At 44.0% G+C, this 21,003-nt stretch overlaps 1 protein-coding gene across 3 annotated transcripts in view; it reads right to left on the reverse strand.

The window, feature by feature from the left end:
• The window catches only part of MRTFA (myocardin related transcription factor A), a 251,763-nt gene that overhangs the window by 149,060 nt on the left and 81,700 nt on the right, over positions 1 to 21,003 (reverse strand). For all 3 annotated transcript variants that reach the window (XM_068240222.1, XM_068240224.1, XM_068240221.1), the window contains exon 6: positions 6,969 to 7,103. In XM_068240222.1, coding sequence (XP_068096323.1) covers positions 6,969 to 7,103 — 135 coding nt within the window. The remainder of the gene's footprint in view (positions 1 to 6,968; positions 7,104 to 21,003) is intronic.

The following is a 21,003-nucleotide window of genomic DNA, read 5'->3' on the forward strand; positions in this document are numbered from 1 at the left end:
AAAAGTTTAGACCCTTAGGTAAATATTTACATGTTTTGTTTTTTTTATTGTAATGGTTTTTTTTATTTATAGTAAACATTTTATTTGGGTAGTTTTGGGAGGGTGGGGGGTAAACAATAGATTTATAATGTAAATGTGTGTTGATTTTAACTTATTTTCATTTTCAGGTGTAGTTTTACTTTTTGGCCACAAGATGGCGGCCATGAGTTTGTTTACATGACGTCACTCTAAGCGTAACACACGCTTAGAGTGGCGCATCAGGAAGGGAACGGTCAGAAAAGGCGCAGCTTCCGAGAGAAGCTGTCGCTTTTTCAGCGGGGGAGAGGAATCAGTAATCGGGCTTCATAGCCCGATATATTGATTCCCTGACTACCGAATCCGCGGCCGGGAGTGCGCGTGCACGCGCGCGATCGGCCGCGGGGGCGCGCGGTAGCGCACATGGTTTCTGGACGTAGTTTCTACGTCCAGAAACCAAAATAGGTTAATAAATGACACTCCTTAATCTCTAGTTATATATGGGGAGGTTGCGTACCAAAGGTATCCCTTGCCACTTTACAGCTTCCAGCAGATCAAGGTGGCCTAGCTCTCCCCAATAGGTATCTCTATTACTGTGCTGCTGTTTTAGTTACTATAAGGTGGTGGTTTTCGCAAGATAAATACAATGCTGCGGTTTCGGTGGAGGCGGCCATACTGGGTTCTTATGAGAGGCTCACTTTGTTGGCATTCAGAGGCACCAGGGGGGATCTTAGATGCACAAGCCTCATGTTTACTACAAGTAAAGTATGGAAAGACATGCTTGCTTATACCGGGAATGCTGATAAACGTTCTCCTCATACACCGCTTTGGGACAATCCTTATCTGCTTCACTTCTCACAAATACCAGACCCCGGTCTATGGGCCCGTCAGGGCATAAAAGCCATACAGCATATTACGGGGAATGCAGGACTACTATCTTTTAATGCCCTCAAAAATACTTTTGATTTGCAAAATGTTTTTTAGATATATACAAATCAGACACATGCTTACAATGCCCAATTTAAAGATGGCAGACCAACACTAGTTTCTTGCGATTTAGAACAAACATTAATGGTGGATGACCTAGAAAAATCTCGCTAATATACTTTGCCCTTATGAACAGTACTACTCATAGTCTTGCTAGATGTCAAACTAGGTGGAATGAGGAAGTTCCTGGATTGGATGATAAGGACTGGGAAGAAATTTTAGAGAATTTTGTTTCGGCCAGAGATCGCTTAATACAATTTAAGTTTCTTCATCGTACCTATCTTATGCTGGGAATAGACAGGTCGACCGGCAGCTTGATTAGCCGCCGGATCGACCCCAGCCCCGTCCCCGCTTGTCCGCGCGGATCGATTACCGCTCTTCCCCGCCGGCGCTCTTTATCAGCTCTTTATCAGCTGCTCGATTCCCTGCCATTGTCCGCCGGCAGGGATCGAGTGGGCGAGGGTCGAGCGGCTTGATCAGGCCAGCTGAATATTATCAGCTGGTCGATACAGGGTACAGAAACGTACTGTGTATCCCCATCATTACACCCGTACGTATGCATAAAATCTCCACTTCCAATACCTCTAATTGCCCCAGATGTAATGCTGATCCAGGAACTTTCTTTCACATGTTCTGGGACTGCCCTCATGTGTTTTCCTTTTGGTCTAAGATTAACGACTTAATTAATGAAATTCTGCAAACACAACCGATACTCTCCCCCAGGGTATTTTTACTGGGGCTGCTGGATGATACCCCACCGGGCAAGCACCCCCAATACCTAATTAGATTATGCTTCTATGGCCGTAAAGAAATACTCCACACCTGGAAATCAGAGAAGCCCCCCTCTTTTAATCACTGGAAATACACTATTATGAAAAGCCTACCTTTATATCGTTTCACGTACGAAAGCTGTAATTGCCCTCGTAGATTTGATAAAATATGGGCCCCATGGTATAACAACGTAGAAGCTCTTCCTGCAGGCTCAGAGGACTAAATTACAGTACTAAACTATTTTCTGATTTATACTCTGCAATACCTTTATTAGCTCTGGTCTATGGTGGTAAGCACTGGACTCTCACTCTTTATTCATCTATTCTACTCTATCTCTTCTTCTTTCTCCTTTCTCCTCCCTTTCCTCTTTTCTTCCCTTTCTTAATTTCTCCTAACAGATGGTACAGTCACAGTTATACTGACCAAATTGAGGAACGTACGCCTGTTTGATATGCTTTTGCTATAATCAATAATTTACTACTCTGCTCTTCTGTACGTATTATTATACAAATGTATCTTCATATTGCATAAGATATTTGGGGTTATTGTTCTTGTGAGATTTACCTCTTGTATATTCAGTACGTGTACCACGGTTATTCTCCCTTATCTAATGTTCCTTGAGTACCTGCGTGTACTTGTTTTCTAAAAATCAATAAAACTTGATTTGATGGGAAAAAAAAAAAAAAAAGACAGGTCCTGTTTGACTAACATGCTCAGCTTTTATGAGGTAGTGAACGCTAATGTGGATATTGGGAATGCTGTAGATGTGATATACTTGGACTTTGCTAAGGCCTTCAACACTGTTCCCCACAAAAGTCTGGTGCAAAAGTTGAGCATGCAAGGACTGGGGAAGAGTCTGTGTGCATGAATAGGGAACTGGCTAATGGACAAAAAGCAAAGAGTTGTGGTCAATGGATCACACTCAAAATGGGTAACTGTTAGCAGTGGGGTCCCACAGGGGTCTGTACTGGGTTCAGTGCTCTTCAATTCATTATGTTGGCTATGTAGTAGCTAACATCTTGTTCTTCGAGTTCAGCTCGTTCTTATTATCATTATGTTGGCTATGAAATAGCCAACATACTGTTATTTGAGTTCAGCTCGTTATTATTATTATTGGCGCCCCCCCATTTTCTATACACTCCTCCTCCTACAGTTTTAGGGGTACAAGCGCCAAACTTTCCACACTTATTCGTCTTATAGCGAAGTACGTTGCTTGTGCTTTAAGAAGCGATCCCACCCTCCGGGCCCCTGCGGCGGACCCAGGAAAACCTCTTTTTTCTTATTGACTTTGACATGGAAAAATTTAAAATAGCTGCCACTCGTACAATTTTGAAGCTACACTCCCCATACTCGGACCACATATTGTTGGTGTCATCCCAAATAAAAATATGTATTTTGGGGGGGCACCCCAAAGTAGGCAGAGCTAACAGCGGCCAATGAAAATTTAGCAATTTTCTATATGCTACTCCTCCCAGAGTTTAAGGAGTACAATTATGAAACTTTGCACACTTGTTCGGCTCATACCCGAATAGGTTGCTTGTGCTTTGTTAACCACTTAAGGACCAGGGGTGATTTCGCTGATCTGTGCAGCGTGGGCTCTACAGCCCACAGCACAGATCAGCAAGGAGGCTGGGCGATCAGACTTACCCCCTTTTTTCCCCATTAGGGGGATGTCCTGCTGGGGGGGTCTGATCGCCGCCGGCTCTGTTCGTTCAGCGGGGGGCTCCTTAAAGCCCCCCTCCGCAGCGAATTTCCTCCTCCGTCCCCTTCCGTCCATCCCCTTCCTCCTCTGTCCCCTTCCGTCCATCCCCTTCCTCCTATGGGCAGCGCAGGACGGAGATCCGTCCTGCGCCGCCTAGAGTCAATGCCGGCGAATCAGAATGCGGCGATCCCCGGCCAATCAGAGGCCGGGGATCGCCGATCTACGTCACGGCGCTGCTGCGCAGCAGCGCCGTGTGATGTAAACAGCGGGGAATTCTTCCCCGCATGTTTACATTATGCGTGCGAGCCGCGATCGGCGGCTCGCACACTGTTCACGGAGGCAGTCTCCGTGAACTAGCATGGAAAGGCCGCTCGATCGAGCGGCCATTTCCATGCTATACCACTAACGACCCGCCGACGCCTATCGGCGTTAGGCGGTCGTTAAGTGGTTAAGCAATCCCACCCTCCGTGCCCCTGTGGCGGACCCCCGAAGACCCCATTTTTCCCATAGACTTTAATTGGAAAATTTTAAACTTCTGCCACTCATACAGCTTTGAAGTTAGACTCACCAAACTTGGGTCACTTGGTCATGGGGTGAAGCTGAAAAATTCTGTCACCTTTTGGGGACCCCAAAAAGTGGGCGGAGCCACAACCAGATTATCCCTGTTGACTTCAATGAGAAAATGTAAACAGCTGTAATTCTCACAGTATTACATCAAAGGTCAGCGCAGGTTTTAGAAAGTCATTGTATGTAGGGAATGGTAAATTCTTCACCACAAAATATCAAATGCTCAGAGGTAGGTATCCGCCAAACATCAAAACTAGAAAAGGCTTACCAGCTCCCAACAACCCACATTATAAGGTTGTGAAATGGCTCATGTCACAGATAACGTCCAGGGAACATCAGACGTCGTGAAGATCCAGTGGACATCCGTATGGAGGTAAAGTTTCAGGAATTTATATAGGAAAACAAAAACGGCAATATCTAAGCGTAACCCGTTTATTTAGATAACATTTCTTTAAAAGGCAGTAGACATAAAAACGATAACTCACATACGGGGCCCATAAACAGGGAACCCCAGAAGATTGTTACCCCTGTTACCTTCCCGACCGGTTTCGCAGTCTTGCGTCAGGGGAGAAAAAAAACTTTTTTTTCCGCTCCCCTGATGACGCAAGACTGCGAAACCGGTCGGGAAGGTAACAGGCGGCACCATTGTCTATTGATTTTCGATTGACCATTACATGCGCGCTAATCTTCTGGGGTTCCCTGTTTATGGGCCCCGTATGTGAGTTATCGTTTTTATGTCTACTGCCTTTTAAAGAAATTTTATCTAAATAAACGGGTTACGCTTAGATATTGCCGTTTTTGTTTTCCTATATAAATTCCTGAAACTTTACCTCCATACGGATGTCCACTGGATCTTCACGACGTCTGATGTTCCCTGGACGTTATCTGTGACATGAGCCATTTCACAACCTTATAATGTGGGTTGTTGGGAGCTGGTAAGCCTTTTCTAGTTTTGATGTTTGGCAGATACCTACCTCTGAGCATTTGATATTTTGTGGTGAAGAATTTACCATTCCCTACATACAATGACTTTCTAAAACCTGCGCTGACCTTTCATGTATGCCTGACTTCTGAACTTTTGGACATTGTTCTTCTCAGCGGCGGTTCCATTGTCCCTTGGCGCCGATATATTTGCTACTATATATTAAATTCTCACAGTATTAAAGACAGAGTTCCCAGACTTGGCACAGTGGGTCACCGGGTGACTGGGATTAAAATTAGGGAAGGTGGGCGGAGCCACATACAGCCAATCAGACACATAGCCAACATCCTGTGGTTTCTTCAGAAACGACACGATCGAGTTTATTAATGATCTAGTAGATGCAGTAGAAAGCAATGTTGCCATTTTTGCAGATGATACAAAATTGTGCAGAATCATTAACTCTCAGGAAGATAGTGAAATATTACAACAGGATCTGGATAGGATGGCTATATGGGCACATACATGGCAGATGAAATTAAATGTTGAAAAATGTAAATTCATGAATTTTGCTCATACCAATGGTCTAGCACCATGCAAAATAAATGGAATACAGTTGGAGACATCAAACTTGGAGAAGGACTGAGGAGTACTCATCGACAACAAGTTAAATAATCGTATTCAATGCCAAGCCGCTGCAGCTAAAGCTAATAAAATTTTGGGATGCATTAAAAGGGAAATAAAAACTTGAGATGCTAGCATAATATTGCCTGTTTAACGCTATAGTAAGACTACATCTGGAATATGGAATTCAGTTCTGGGCAGGTTCGTTTTAGAGCAGGTGCAGAGACGAGCAACAAATTTGATACGAGGGATGGAAGGTTTCACTTAGCAAGAAAGGTTAGATAAAACTGGGTTTATTTAGTCTAGAGAAAAGATGCCTTAGAGTGGATCTTATTAACATGTATAAATACATCAGAGGGCAATATAAAAGCTTGGCGGATAAGCTTTTTGTCCCTAGACCTTCTCAAAGGACTAGAGGACATGATCTGTGCATGGAGGAAAATGTTTTAGCCATTTATTTAGGAAAGGGTTCTTTACAGTAAGAGTGATTAAGATGTGGAATGCATTGCCACAGGAAGTAGTTATGGCAAATTCTACACCTGCATTTAAAGGGGGCTTAGATGCTTTACTTGCGTTGAAAGACATCCATGGCTACAATTACTAGGTAATGACCAGTGATGTTGATCCAGGGATTTTATCTGATTGCCATCTGGAGTCGGGAAGGAATTTTTTCCCTTTTGGGAAAAATTTGACCATGCCTTGTAAGGGTTTTTTGCCTTCCTCTGGATCAACAGGGATATGTGAAGGAGCAGGGTGGTGTGCTTTGTTCTCTGGTTGAACTCGATGGACTCAAGTCTTTTTTCAACCCAAATAGCTATGTAACTATGTAAGTATGACATGGTCAGCAATTGCCAAAAAAGATTAGCTGCAGTCACTCCTGCCAGGGAAGGCAAACAAATTACTGAAAGCAAAGGTCCTCGTACTTTTGATCCACATAAATAAATATGTTTGGATCAGTTTACTCGATAAACAGTTCTTGAATATTTGTATTATTGCCCATCAATAATACTTTGAATGCTTTTGGTAGTACTTCAGATAAGATACAAATGTTAAAATTGTACAATCATTAATGGGAACCTTAAGAAATACTTACAATTCATAAACGGTACACCAGCTTAACAGGACCAATTTAAAAGTATTTACAGCAATAATCTATTATACAGCATTGCATACCGTGCTTGATGTTTTATACATGAATGATAACAACACCAAATGCAAGACCTGCATAAAAAAGGAATAATGCATACATTCTTATGACAATTTCTAAAATTGTATGGGGAGAAATAGATTAATTTTCCCACAACTGGGGGGGGGAAAAAAGCAACCTCACTGGTCATTAGTGAGTATAAAGCTATTATGTAGCAGCAATTAACAATTCATTACCTTTATAAGTCCTAAAACGGATCTGTTAGCCTGGACTGAGAGACCACTGCAAATGTTCAACTGTGTGTTCTGTGGCAGTTCAGAAGTCTGAGGTTTTTCAGTAGGTTCTGGGCAAAGCTGGAAATATGTCATACTCTAAAAGGAAATAAAAATAATCAAAGACCTAAAAAAATATAATCATTGCTAATATTAAATTCATTGGACAGATTTGAAGTGCAATGCATGTTCAAACTCGAAAACAAAGCCGTGTCTTGTGCAAGTTCCAAGACCCTGTTCTGCTGACTCATGTATGGTGGAGGCCAGACCATACTTTGGGTCATTACTTCTACAGCACCCAACAGACCACTGCTTAGAAGGAAGGGGGCTCCTCCCTCATGGCAAAGCATGCTGACAGAGTTTTACCCTCTGGCTCTAACAAATGGTAAAAAATGGCAACCATAAGTCCACATGAACTGTGAATTCTGAAATCATATGCAGTCAATCCCTACACTTAAAGGCCCGTACCAACTACGCGATTTTTCAAACGGCTGGCGATCTATCTTCCTGGGATCTATCTTCCTGCCTTGTGAGGTGAGTATTCAGCTTTAGAGTCAGAGATGGCATGTTCAGTAACCTCCTATCCTATCAGAAGAGAAGCCCACAATACCACAAAGGCATCTAGACTTTAAAAGACAACTGTAACGAGAGGGATATAGAGTCTGCCATATTTATTTGTTTTTAAGCAATACCAGTTGCCTGACTATCTTGTTGTTCCTCTGCCTCTAATACTCGTAGCTATAGACGCTAAACAAGCATATTCTGATCAGGCGTTTTTGACATTATTGTCAGATCTGACAAGATAAGCCACATGCTTGTTTCAGTGTTATTCAGACACTACTGCAGTCAAATAGATGAGCAGGGCTGTCAGACAACTGGTATTATTTAAAAGTACATAAATATGGCCTCCATATTCTTCTTAATTCAGTTGTCCTTTAAAAGAAACCTGAAGCGAGAGGTATATGGAGGCTGCCATATTTGTTTCCTTTCAAACAATACCAATTGCCGGGCAGTCCTGCATCAGTAGTTTATGAATCATACCTTAAAGTGAACCCGAGGTGTTTTTGAAGAATGTGATCTGCATACAGAGACTGGATCTGCCTATACAGCCCAGCCTCTGTTGGTATTCCAAACCCCCCTAATGTCCCCCTGCACTCTGCAATCAGACGTAGATCACAGCTGCGCTGTGCGTACTGTGTTTACATCTGTAGTGTCAGTCTCGGCTGCTCCCCTGTCTCCTGCAGAGCTCCGGTCCCTGCCCCCGTCCCTTCCCTCTAATCAGCGGGGAAAGAAGGGAGGCAGGCGGGGACCGGAGTTCTGCAAGAGGCGGGGAGAGCAGCAGACTGACACTACAGAGAAAAACACAGCCTGCTGTGACACGCTGTGTGTTGACAGCACGGCTGTGATTTATGAGGGATTGCAGAGTGCAGGGGGACCTTAGGGGGGTTTGGGATACCAACAAAGGCTGGGCTGTAAAGGCAGATCCAGCCTCTGTATGCAGATCACATTCTTCAAACCCACCTCGGGTTCTCTTTAAGTCAGGAAAAAAAAATGAGTTTTACTCACCTGGGGCTTCTACCAGCCCCCTGCAGCAGTACTGTGTCCTCGCAGCCACTCACTAATCCTCTGGTCCCCCGCTGCCAGCTAGTTTCGTTTTTGCCGACAGGCCTGTCAGGACTGGCCACGCTTAGCTTTTTCCGCATTCCCGACTGCAATTTGCGCTATTGCGGGCCGCAACGCGTACAAAAATACGCGTTGCCGCATATCTATGCATTCGTAATGCAGCAACGCGTATTTTTGTACACGCTACGGCCCGCAATATCGCCAATTACAGTCGGGAATGCGGAAATAGCTACGTGTGGCCAGTCCTGACGGGCCTGTCGGCAAAAACGAAACTAGCTGGCAGCGGGGGACCAGAGGATTAGTGAGTGGCTGTGAGGGCACAGGACTGCTGCAGGGGACTGGTAGAAGTCCCAGGTGAGTAAAACTCATTTTTTTTCCTGGCTTAAAGAGAACCCGAGGTGGGTTTGAAGAATGTGATCTGCATACAGAGGCTGCATCTGCCTTTACAGCCCAGCCTTTGTTGGTATCCCAAACCCCCCTAAGGTCCCCCTGCACTCTGCAATCCCTCATAAATTAAAGAGACACTGAAGCGAAAAAAAATAAAATGATATAGTGGATTGGTTGTGTACTATGAATAATTACTAGAAGATTAGCAGCAAAGAAAATATTCTCATACTTGTATTTTCAGGTATATAGTGTTTTTTCTAACATTGCATCATTCTATAATATGTGCAGATTACACAACACTCAGCATTCAAAATGAGTCTTTCAGAGCAGTCTGTGAACTAATGAACTCTCCTCTGCCAGAGGAAAAGTAAATAGTCCAGGAACAGTTAAGATAATAAAAGTCAGATAACAGCCCTCTCCACGAGTAACTTAGTCGGAGAGCTTAATGGCTTGTTTGCATAGAGATAACAACTGGAGTTTCTCAACTCTTCCTGTACTGGAAACAATTACACTAATGTATCTGATCTTAATGTTTTATTTCTTAGCTGTGCTACACATACAAATCATAATATCATCATTTTTTTATGCTTCAGTGTCTCTTTAAAGAAGCATGCAGATAATCTCATCATATTTTTGTCAGATCACATCTGATCTACCTGCTTATTCAGTGTCTATGGCTAAAAGTATTAGAGGCAGAGGATCAGCAGGGCTGACAGGCAATGTGCATTGTTTGAAAGGAAATAAATATGGCAGCCTCCATATACCGCTCACTTTAGGCTCCCTTTAAAAAACTGCAAACAATGAACTCAGAGCAGAAGTTGAGAGTCTAAAGCTGCCCATTCACACATCAATTTTTACCGATAGATTAGAACAGGATGATCGAATCTGCCAGTTATCAGTGACAGAATGAGCCACATCAGTTGTAGTTTTGATCGTTTTGCGGTAAAAATCCATCAAAATTATGCTAGGATGATACATTTTAATCAATTGTATGTGGCAGGGGAGCAGTGGTAGATCGACAACCCATACAGTTGCACTGTATCAAACAGTGCAATTATGCAGTTTGACAGATTTTCAATAGATTTCATGGTGAAATCTTTTGAAATTCTGTATGCAGTCTATGGGGGGGATATAATCCCTATCAGATTAGAGAGGGATTGATCTGTTTGCCACATTGGGTGGAAATCTAAATGCGTATGGCCACCTAAAGCAAACAACTTTTCCTTAAAATCACATGCATCTTTTATAACACAAACAACAGGCTTTGCAGAGTCCACAAGCATGTTACCAATCTAAACAACAATGCCATTAGATTTCACTATCTCACAGGATGCCTTAACCCATAGGTTCTCAACGTGTGGTACGCGTACCCCAGGGGGTACTTCTGAGGGTTCTAGGGGGTACTCGGGCTTGATTATACTTAACCAAAAATAACAAATTTAGAGTTTTAGAAAATGATAAATCTTATTTAAACAGCACCAAATTAGTATTTTAGCTAATTAAAAGCAATAGTAAATGCTTGGAAATGGTTTAGAACCAATTATAATGTACTACGATTAAATAAATATATTTGTCAAGGGGTACGTGTGATAATGTTTACCATGCTAGGGGGTACTTGGTGAGTACAGGGTTTTAAAAGGGGTACATACCAATAAAATGTTGAGAAACACTGCCTTAACCTACTAAACTCTTTGACAGATGCCTTAACAATGAAGAAATAAAAATTTGGTCTGTATGCTGGATTGGCCATTACCTGGTCTAAAGAATCTGATTAGAGTGGGATAAAATCCCTTAACACGCTACACATAGATTTAAAAAGATTTCACTATAACCTCTATTGAAAATTCGATGAACTACAGTGTTGCATTGTTCAATACAATGCAAAGCTACAGGTCATCAATTTGCTGCTGCAGCAGCTCCTGCGTTCAATTATTTTCTCAATTTTTCACAATTGTGGTCCTTTAAGGGTATATACACCTTTAAAGATAACCCAAGGTGGGTTTTAAGAATGCAATTAGGACACAGAGGCTGGTTCTGCATACTATCACCAGCCTCTGTGTCTGTACTGTGTCCCCCCCCCAGGCCCCCCCTGCGCATGGCTGTCCCCAAGAAAAAAAAATGCTGTGCTAGCAACATGCAACTTGTCGCTAGCAGGCTGTTTACATTTGTGCTGCCTGTCACCGCTGCTCCCCCGCCTCCTCTATAGCACCGCTCCCCACCTGCGTCCCTTCCCCCCAATCAGCTTACAGAGCGGGGGAGGGAAGGGACACAGGCGGCGGAGCCGCACTATAGAGGATGTGGGCAGCACAAAGGTAAACAGCCTTCTAGCGACAAGGTGCATGTCGCTAGCACGGCCGGGTTTTTTTTCTGAGGGACAGCAGAGCGCAGGGGGGACACAGTACAGACACATAGCCTAGTGATATTATGCAGAACCAGCCTCTGTGTCCTAACAGCATTCTTAAAACCCATCTCGGGTTCTCTTTAAAAAAGGCCATTTGGGTTCTTCCATTTGTCAGTATGATACAATACAATATCATTTATAAAGCACTCCCCCCCCCCCCCCCCCCCCGCATAAGACTCAATGCACATAGATACAGTAGCAAGAAAAAGTATGTGAACCCTTTGGAATGGTTTTATTATTTTCTTATAAATTGTTGATTTTCTAGCTAAGTTGTTAATAACCGTTTCTTCCTTTTAGGAGTAGCTAGTTGGAGACTGTCTGCTCCATTCAACCAGACATTTGTGGCAGTGAATTTACCCGATTACCAGCGCGAAATCGATATTTTTAGTTTACTGATTGTACATACAATAGTGATTGTACATGTATGGGCACCTCCAACCAATCTTAACCGTTTACTACACACACAGTGAATTTGCCTCTAGAAGTCTCTAGTGCATGAGACCTGCATGGCAACAGTGGCCTAGTAATACGGGATTGGTGAGGGATTGTCCCATTACATATTGTCGACAGCTGCGCGATCAATCCTTATCGTCAGTCTGCTCACCGTACTTCCTGTGTATGCTAACAGGAGCTAATTAGATGGGATTGGCACACTGTCGCATTAACCTTCTTCTCCTGACGATCCAGCAACCAGTCTTTGTTGTCCGTCTGCTCACCGTACTTCCTGCGTACGCTAGCGGGAGCAGATTAGACAGGATCGCGGGGCTGGATTGTCACAATGTACCGCACATTCCTGGAACTAAAAAAAAAGACCTAAAGAAACTTGCACAGCTAGACAGCGACATCTTTTTCTTGACTACATGCAAAAAGGAGAACCTTGTACCACAAGGACTGAGGATACAGAATCCCACTCTACATACATACAATAGCAGGTTTGCAGAACAAATCTGCAGGAGGAGCTCAGAGAGTACGAAACAACCTAATAAAAATCTGCAATAACCTGAAGAGGATTGAGAAGGACCATATACAAAGTCTGAAATCATCTTGAACTGATGACCCCACAGGAGCATGGGAACAGCTACAGACCTTTTATAGGAAATTGCAGAGGATCTTAATTAAAAAAAAAGAAGAAAAAACTTCAGAGACTCAGAATAGAGTGGACACCTGGATACAGAAGCAGCAGAGAAAGAGCAACCCACAGGTGTCACTAACCTTTCCTCTTATCAGGCCACTGAAGCTGAAATGGCAGTACTGTCCAAGGCCTGTCATTTTGCCCTGCAAAGCCCGTAGACAAGATGGCACTCTGTGGTGATATGGAACAATTATTCAGGAAGCTACGACTCAAGGAACCCTACTTTGACAAGGAATCTTGCAACACTACTGACAATGAGCCAACACACACCAGATCCACAAAAAAACGCGGATGGACCCCTAGAGCTGGAAAACATCTTACCCTGGACAAATACATCAACAAATTTAGATGCTGCATCTCTGACAGGGTTCTGAATAAAAGAAAAACACTGGCTCAAAACATAACATTGCAAGAGCGACAGGCTATCACATCCCTTAAAGAGAATCTGTATTGTTAAAATCGCACAAAAGTAAACATACCAGTGCGTTAGGGGACATCTCCTATTACCCTCTGTCACAATTTCGCTGCTCCCCGCCGCATTAAAAGTGGTTAAAAACAGTTTTAAAAAGTTTGTTTATAAACAAACAAAATGGCCACCAAAACAGGAAGTAGGTTGATGTACAGTATGTCCACACATAGAAAATACATCCATACACAAGCAGGCTGTATACAGCCTTCCTTTTTAATCTCAAGAGATCATTTGTGTGTTTCTTTCCCCCTGCAGCTATCTTCCACTGAAGTGTCAGGCTGTTTCTTCCTGCAGAGTGCATACAGCTCTGCCTGTATGTAATTCCTAAGTATGTGAAAGCCCAGCCAGCTCAGAGGAGGATTTATCCAGCTTGTAAAAGATAATAGAGCAGAGAGAAGCTGTACTAATCTAAATAGCACACAGGCAGTGTGCATAGAGGGGCCTGGAGGGGGGAGATGCATCACAGAACCACAACACTGAAGAACTTGGCAGCCTTCCAGACACAGGCCAACAAGTCTGACAGGAGAGAGATAAGTTGATTTATTACAGAGATGGTGATAGTAGAACGTGCTGCAGTAAGCCAAAACACATTAGAATAGCTTTTGAAACTTGTAGGATGGAAGAAAACCGGATGAAATTTTTGTTACGGAGTCTCTTTAAGGAGAATAAGGATATTATTATTAAACCAGCGGATAAAGGGGGTGCCATAGTCATCATGAACACCAGTGACTACATCCAGGAGGCACAAAGACAGTTGTCCAACACCATGCACTATGCCAAATTACAGGAGGACCCAACAAAAAGGTACAGGATGGCACTCAATAGGATGGTAAATAAATTGCCCACGAACACCAGGCTTCATGTACAGACCCTTATCCCTGAAAAGCCGAAAACAGCCTGCTTTTACATGCTTCCCAAAATCCACAAAGAGGGGAACCCAGGCAGGCCCATAATCTCAGGGAATGGAACTCTCACAGGGAATACCCTCAGGGTGGTTGGAAAACATTTTCAAACCTTTAGTCTGTAAAAGACCAAGCTACATACAGGATACGACACACCTCCTGAACCAACTGGCAGCCATCGGCCCAGTGCCTGGAGGCACCATTCTTGCCACTATGGATGTAGAGTCTCTGTACACCAACATTCCCCATAATGATGGTATTGCGGCCTGTCGCAAATATCTTCAAGGTTTGGGCACACCTATAAAGCCAATTGCTGGACTGATGAGATTTGTTCTCACCCACAGTTATTTCACTTTTGGAGAGGACCTCTATTTACAGCAAATGGGAGTGGCAATGAGCTCACGGTTTGTACCGCAGTACGCAAATCTCTTCATGGCAAAGATTGAAGAAGAATACCTGGATACGTGTCATATAAAACCCATGGCCTACTTCCGCTTTATAGACGATATCTTGATCATCTGGTCTGCAAGTGAGGAGGATCTTATCCAATTTCACAGGAACGTCAATGCCTTTCATCCCACAATCAAACTGAAACTGAGCTACTCTCACAGGGAGATTAACTTTCTTGACACCATCATATACATCAGAGAGAACAGCCTACAAATGTCCATGTACTGCAAACCGACGGATCGTCCCACATACCTCAGGTATGAGGTTTCCACCCCAAACATATAAAGAATTCCATAATTTACAGCCAGGCAATAAGATGCAATCGGATCTGTTCTGACAGGGATGACAGGGAGAAACACCTGGGTTACCTGAAGAAGAATTTAATTAAACAGGGATACAACCCTCTAATGGCTGAGACCCAAATCAAGAAAGCTAACAACATCCCTAGGACTCAGCTCCTGGAGAACAAGCAGAACCAGGAAGAGAGCAGTGTCCCACTGGTGGTCACCTACAACCCATGCCTAGAAATCTTAAGAAAGATTGCAAAAGAACTTCATCCTGTTCTACACAAGGATAAGATACTGAAAAAGATATTTCCTGAACCTCCCCTCCTAGCGTTCCGACAGCCGGAGAACAGAATGGAACATTACCCTGCCGAAGAAAAAAGTGTGGGACCTGTAAACACATCCATTCCACAGACAGGATACTAATACCAGGTACACAACAGGAATACAAAGTACAAGGTACCTTTTCCTGCGACTCATCTAATGTGGTATACTGATCATGTGTGCAAAATGCCCCAAAGGAATTTATGTGAGAGAAACAAGTCAACCACTGCGTGATCGCATGACACACCACAGGTTTACTATTAACAGCAGAAAAAAAGGTTTACAAAATATACTGATCTACCAATACCAACACACTTTTGTTTACCTGGACACAGTTTACACAGTTTTCGCGTCACTGTATTAATGGGTGGCTTCAAATCGGAAAACATGAGACTAACACAAGAAACAAAAGTTTATACATTGGTTCAAAACTGTAGAAGATGGTTTAAACATCAAGGACAAGGAATTTTTCTATCTTTTCATTCATTCTTTGTGCCATATGCTGTGTAAGATGGTGTTTACTGGCACTATTCATTTCATTTGCTTTCATGTGCTGGTTTCAAATGCCACAATTCTCTTTAGCTTAGAATTAATGGTGCATGTAACCAGCCCAGTTACAATTTGAACTCGGAATTTACGATTTCTCCCCATCACCCATCACAGTCTACTTTATGTTATGTTGAGGGAACTTTTGATCTTATCAATTTAGCCAGGATGCCTGGGAAAGCTTCCTGAGTAACATTTGGAATGATAGGAGGCGCCCAATTGGAGAATTTGTGTGATTAAAACGAGAATAAACTCAATGTCTAGAGACACTTATTCTCTATAGATTAGAATATAGTCGAAACGAGATTGAATATGATTTCATTTATTAAATGCGAACAGCACTGTGACAACGCGTTTCTCGGCGTAAGCTGCTTCCTCAGGTCAAGTAAGTGCCTTAAAATAAAACAGGGAGTGGTGCTCAGTTCACCCAATGCAATTTCAATTAAAAAGCATATCTAAGTCTTCGGACATCATCAATGTTCTATAAAATAAATATGTATGTATATACAGGGTTTCTCTACTCATATTGCATACCAATTAAATATACAATCGACTATGTATCAAACAAATATATAGTTCGACAATAAAGACAAATATATAGTTTGACAATATAAATCTAAATAAATATATGTGAAATATAAAATATGAAATATAAAGAAAAAAATAAAATAAAAAATAAACAAACTTTTATATAAAAGTATAATGTACGGTAAGACATAAAATTATTATATTCAGTACAGGTATATATAATCAACTCATATAATGTGCTGGCAACAAGCCTATATGGAGGTAATATGTGGAGCTCCTGTAGTGGTGAACTAGTGTCAGCATAAGGAATAGTGCTGAGAGATGTATCTGCTGTCACTGTTGTAATGTTGTGGACTGTAAGGAGCTGCTAATATTACTAATGTGCCAAAACAAGGTGGTCTTATGGCGTGGTGAAGAAAGGCTGGACCTGCAAAGTGGCTGGGCAGTCAAAAGATATGACCAGAGAGGGTAGGGAGCTGCAGTGTGGGAAGCTGGGTCATGAGCTGCTTGTGGCCCGTGTGTAAGCTGGTGACATGCTGCGGGCCTCAGATGGACCTGGGAGCTGCTGAGCTAGCGAGTATAACGCTGTAGCAGTAATGAGGACCCACTGAGGCTAAGGGACGTGTGGGAAGGGAAGGTGGACAAGTAGGGAGGAATGGGGTGGTTAACTTACTGGCAATTCGAGCGAGCGATGTGCAGGCGCGCCTGTATCACCCGGCTGCGCTGTGCGGAGTGATTTAAAATGTGCCGGGCGTGAGGAGGGAGGGGCAGGGTAAAGGTGACGTCGATGACGTCAGCCCGACTGGGAGGGAAGCTCCCAGGTCTCCAGTATGGTAGCGTCCGCGTGTGGCCCGATGACGTGGGAGAGGCGGAAGAAAGTCCGCCGTAAGCAGGCGCTGAGGGGTAAAGCGGGCGGAATGATGTCAGCGGCCATCTTGTCATGGCCTGGATGGCAACGAATAACAGTGCGCATAGGGGAATAGGAGATGCGGAAGGTGACCGACTAGAGGGGTAAGATGGCGGCGGCCATCTTGTCGTGGCCTGAATGGCAGCAAATGTCAGTGCGCAACGGGGAATGGGAGGGGCGGAGGTGGCCAACTAGGGGTGGGCGGAGACCAGCCGAGGGATGGCGGCGGCCATCTTGTAAAGGGCCTGTCGGAGGCCGAATTGGCAATATCAGGAATCAGGAATTCTTTATTCGCCAAGCATGACTGGGTCATGCCCGGAATTGGTTTTGGCACAGTACATATAGCTCAGGAAGAGACAACGATAGGTAGCATAGAGCAGAAGATCAGAGTTAACACTACACTTACATACACAGAGGAGAAGCAATTACATTTACATTACAGGATCGTCTAAAAAAATTAGCATATTGTGATAAAGTTCATTATTTTCTGTAATGTACTGATACACATTAGACGTTCATATATTTTAGATTCAAATACACACAACTGAAGTAGTTCAAGCCTTTTATTGTTTTAATATTGATGATTTTGGCATACAGCTCATGAAAACCCAAAATTCCTATATCAAAAAATTAGCATATTTCATCCGACCAATAAAAGAAAAGTGTTTTTAAAACAAAAAAAAGTCAACCTTCAAATAATTATGTTCAGTTATGCACTCAATCCTTGGTCGGGAATCCTTTTGCAGAAATGACTGCTTCAATGCGGCGTGGCATGGAGGCAATCAGCCTGTGGCACTGCTCAGGCGTTATGGAGACCCAGGATGCTTCGATAGCGGCCTTAAGCTTATCCAGATTTTTGGGTCTTGCGTCTCTCAACTTTCTCTTCACAATATCCCCCAGATTCTCTATGGGGTTCAGGTCAGGAGAGTTGGCAGGCCAATTGAGCACAGTAGTACCATGGTCAGTAAACCATTTACCAGTGGTTTTGGCACTGTGAGCAGGTGCCAGGTCGTGCTGAAAAATGAAATCTTCATCTCCATAAAGCTTTTCAGCAGATGGAAGCATGAAGTGCTCCAAAATCTCCTGATAGCTTACTGCATTGACCCTGCCCTTGATAAAACACAGTGGACCAACACCAGCAGCTGACATGGCACCCCAGACCATCACTGACTGTGGTTACTTGACACTGGACTTCAGGCATTTTGGCATTTCCCTCTCCCCAGTCTTCCTCCAGACTCTGGCACCTTGATTTCCAAATGACATGTAAAAGTTGCTTTAATCCGAAAAAAGTACTTTGGACCACTGAGCAACAGTCCAGTGTTGCTTCTCTGTAGCCCAGGTCAGGCGCTTCTGCCGCTGTTTCTGGTTCAAAAGTGGGTTCATGCTTCCATCTGCTGAAAAGCTTTATGGAGGTGAAGATTTCATTTTTCAGCATGACCTGGCACCTGCTCACAGTGCCAAAACCACTGGTAAATGGTTTACTGACCATGGTATTACTGTGCTCAATTGGCCTGCCAACTCTCCTGACCCGAACCCCATAGAGAATCTGTGGGATATTGTGAAGAGAAAGTTGAGAGATGCAAGATCCAACACTCTGGATGAGCTTAAGGCCGCTATTGAAGCATCCTGGGCCTCCATAACACCTGAGCAGTGCCACAGGCTGATTGCCTCCATGCCACGCTGCATTGAAGCAGTCATTTCTGCAAAAGGATTCCCAACCAAGTATTGAGTGCATAACTGAACATAATTATTTGAAGGTTGACTTTTTTTGTTTTAAAAACACTTTTCTTTTATAGTTCAGATGAAATATGCTAATTTTTTGATATAGGAAATTTGGGTTTTCATGAGCTGTATGCCAAAATCATCAATATTAAAACAATAAAAGGCTTGAACTACTTCAGTTGTGTGTATTTGAATCTAAAATATATGAAAGTCTAATGTTTATCAGTACATTACAGAAAATAATGAACTTTATCACAATATGTTAATTTTTTGAGAAGATCCTGTATATCGCACTTAACATTTACGTTACATTATATTAGCAGCAATTGGCATCACCCGTAACAGTACTGAAAAAGTTCTAGAATGTTGTCAATTTGATTTGTGTGCTGATGGGAGTATGTGGAGAGAGTTAAGGAGGCTGACGGCCGAGGGAAAGAAAGAGTTGCTGTGTCTGGCAGTCCTTGTGGAGATGGCCCAAAGTCTCCGTCCTAGTGGGAGCTGGCAGAAGTAGCAATGGCCCGGGTGAGCAGGATCGTTAGCGATCCTCAGCGCCCTCGATCTCAGCCTTCTCCTGTGTAAGAGGTCTAGTGAGGGGAGAGGTCTTCCAATAACCCGCTCCGCTGCCCTGATGACCCTCTGAAGTGTGAGCCTATCGCTGGCGGTGGCGCCGGTGTACCAGACCAGGATGGAAGAGCACTCGATCGATTCAATGGTGGCGGAGTAGAAGCTGATCAGAATCTCTGGGGCCATGCCAAACTTCCTTAGCTGGCGAAGGAAGTAGACTCTTTGCTGGGCTTTCCTTTAGATGGCAGTGATGTTACGTCTCCAGCTAACGTCACTGGAGATGGTAGTGCCCAGGACACGGGCACAAGGCACTCTAGCCACTTCTGAACCATCAATGTGAATTGGTGGTGGGGTGGGAGTGGATTTCCTGAAGTCGATGATTAGCTCTACAGTTTTTGTGGTGTTGAGCACTAGCTTGTTCTCCTTGCACCATTGGGAGATTCTTTCCACCTGCTGACAGTACTCCTGGATGTTGTCCTTGGTGACGAAACTGACGATGGTGGTGTCGTCGGCGAACTTGATGACCTTGACTGAGTCTGCCTTGGATCTGCAACTGTTTGTGTAGAGGGAGAACAGTAGAGGAGACAAGACACAGCCTTGAGAGGCACCTGTGTTCGTGGTCATGGTTTGTGAATAGATATCACCCAGCCTGACAGTTTGGGTCCTGTTGGTGAGAAAGTCTGTGATCCAGAGGCGTAGGCTTGGGTGAACACCAAGTGTGGCTAGTCCTTCTTGTAGGATGTGTGGACAAATAGTGTTAAATGCCGAGCTAAAGTCCAGGAGTAGTATTCTGGCATACGTGTCCGGTCTGTCAAGATGGTCATGGACTCCAGGCAGATGTTTATAGCATCATCAGTGGACCTGTTTGCCCTATACGCGAACTGGTGGGGGTCTAGAAGGGGCAAGGTGGAGATCTTGAGGTTGGCTAGGACCACTCGCTCTAGAGTTTTCGTTATGATGGACGTAAGGTCTACCGGCCTGTAGTTGTTCAGGTCAGAGACTCCATGTTTCTTAGGGACAGGTATGATGGTCGACCTCAGGAAGCAACTGGGGACTATTCCTTCACTTAGTGATTTGGCGAAAATGGCGGAGAGGATGGGAGCGAGTTGCCTGGAGCAGGTTTTCAGGCAGGCTGGAGAAACGCCGTCCGGTCCAGGGGCTTTCCTGGTGTTAAGCCTTGACAGGAGTAGCCATACATCAGCTTCGCTCACCTCTAGAGAAGGGGCTTGGCTCATGATGTTCACCTCGAGGTGAGGGGGTGGATTGGGCAGTTCCAGATGTGCCCTTGGTTCTTCCGGCCTCCTAAACCTGCAGTAGAACCTGCTGAGTTCTTCGGCTAGCCCCGGACTGGGAGGAGTATGTTGGGGGGGGGGGGCTTATAGTTGGTGGCAGCCCTAAGCCCCTTCCACACAGCTTGTGTGTCATTTGAGCGCAGGTTTTGTTCCATCCTCTCAGCATAGACCCTTTTGGCAGCCCTCAGTTCTCGATTAAGGTCGTTCCTCGTCTTCCTGTAGTCCTCCTGGTTGCCGGTCTTGTGTGCAATTTCCTTTCGCCTTCGCAGCTGCCGTAGCTTGTTAGTGAACCACGGCTTGTTGTTCGGGTAGACCTTGAAGAATTTGGTTGGAACGCAAGAGTCTTCACAGAAGCTGATGTACGACGCAATATTGTCTGCCCACTCGTCCATGTTTGGTGCGTCCAGGGACTCCCAGTTGGTGCAGTCAAAACACGCTTGGAGTTGGAGCTTGGCCTCGTCCGACCAT

Source organism: Hyperolius riggenbachi, chromosome 6 (assembly GCF_040937935.1).
Source record: "Hyperolius riggenbachi isolate aHypRig1 chromosome 6, aHypRig1.pri, whole genome shotgun sequence".
Classification (NCBI taxonomy): Eukaryota; Metazoa; Chordata; class Amphibia; order Anura; family Hyperoliidae; genus Hyperolius; species Hyperolius riggenbachi.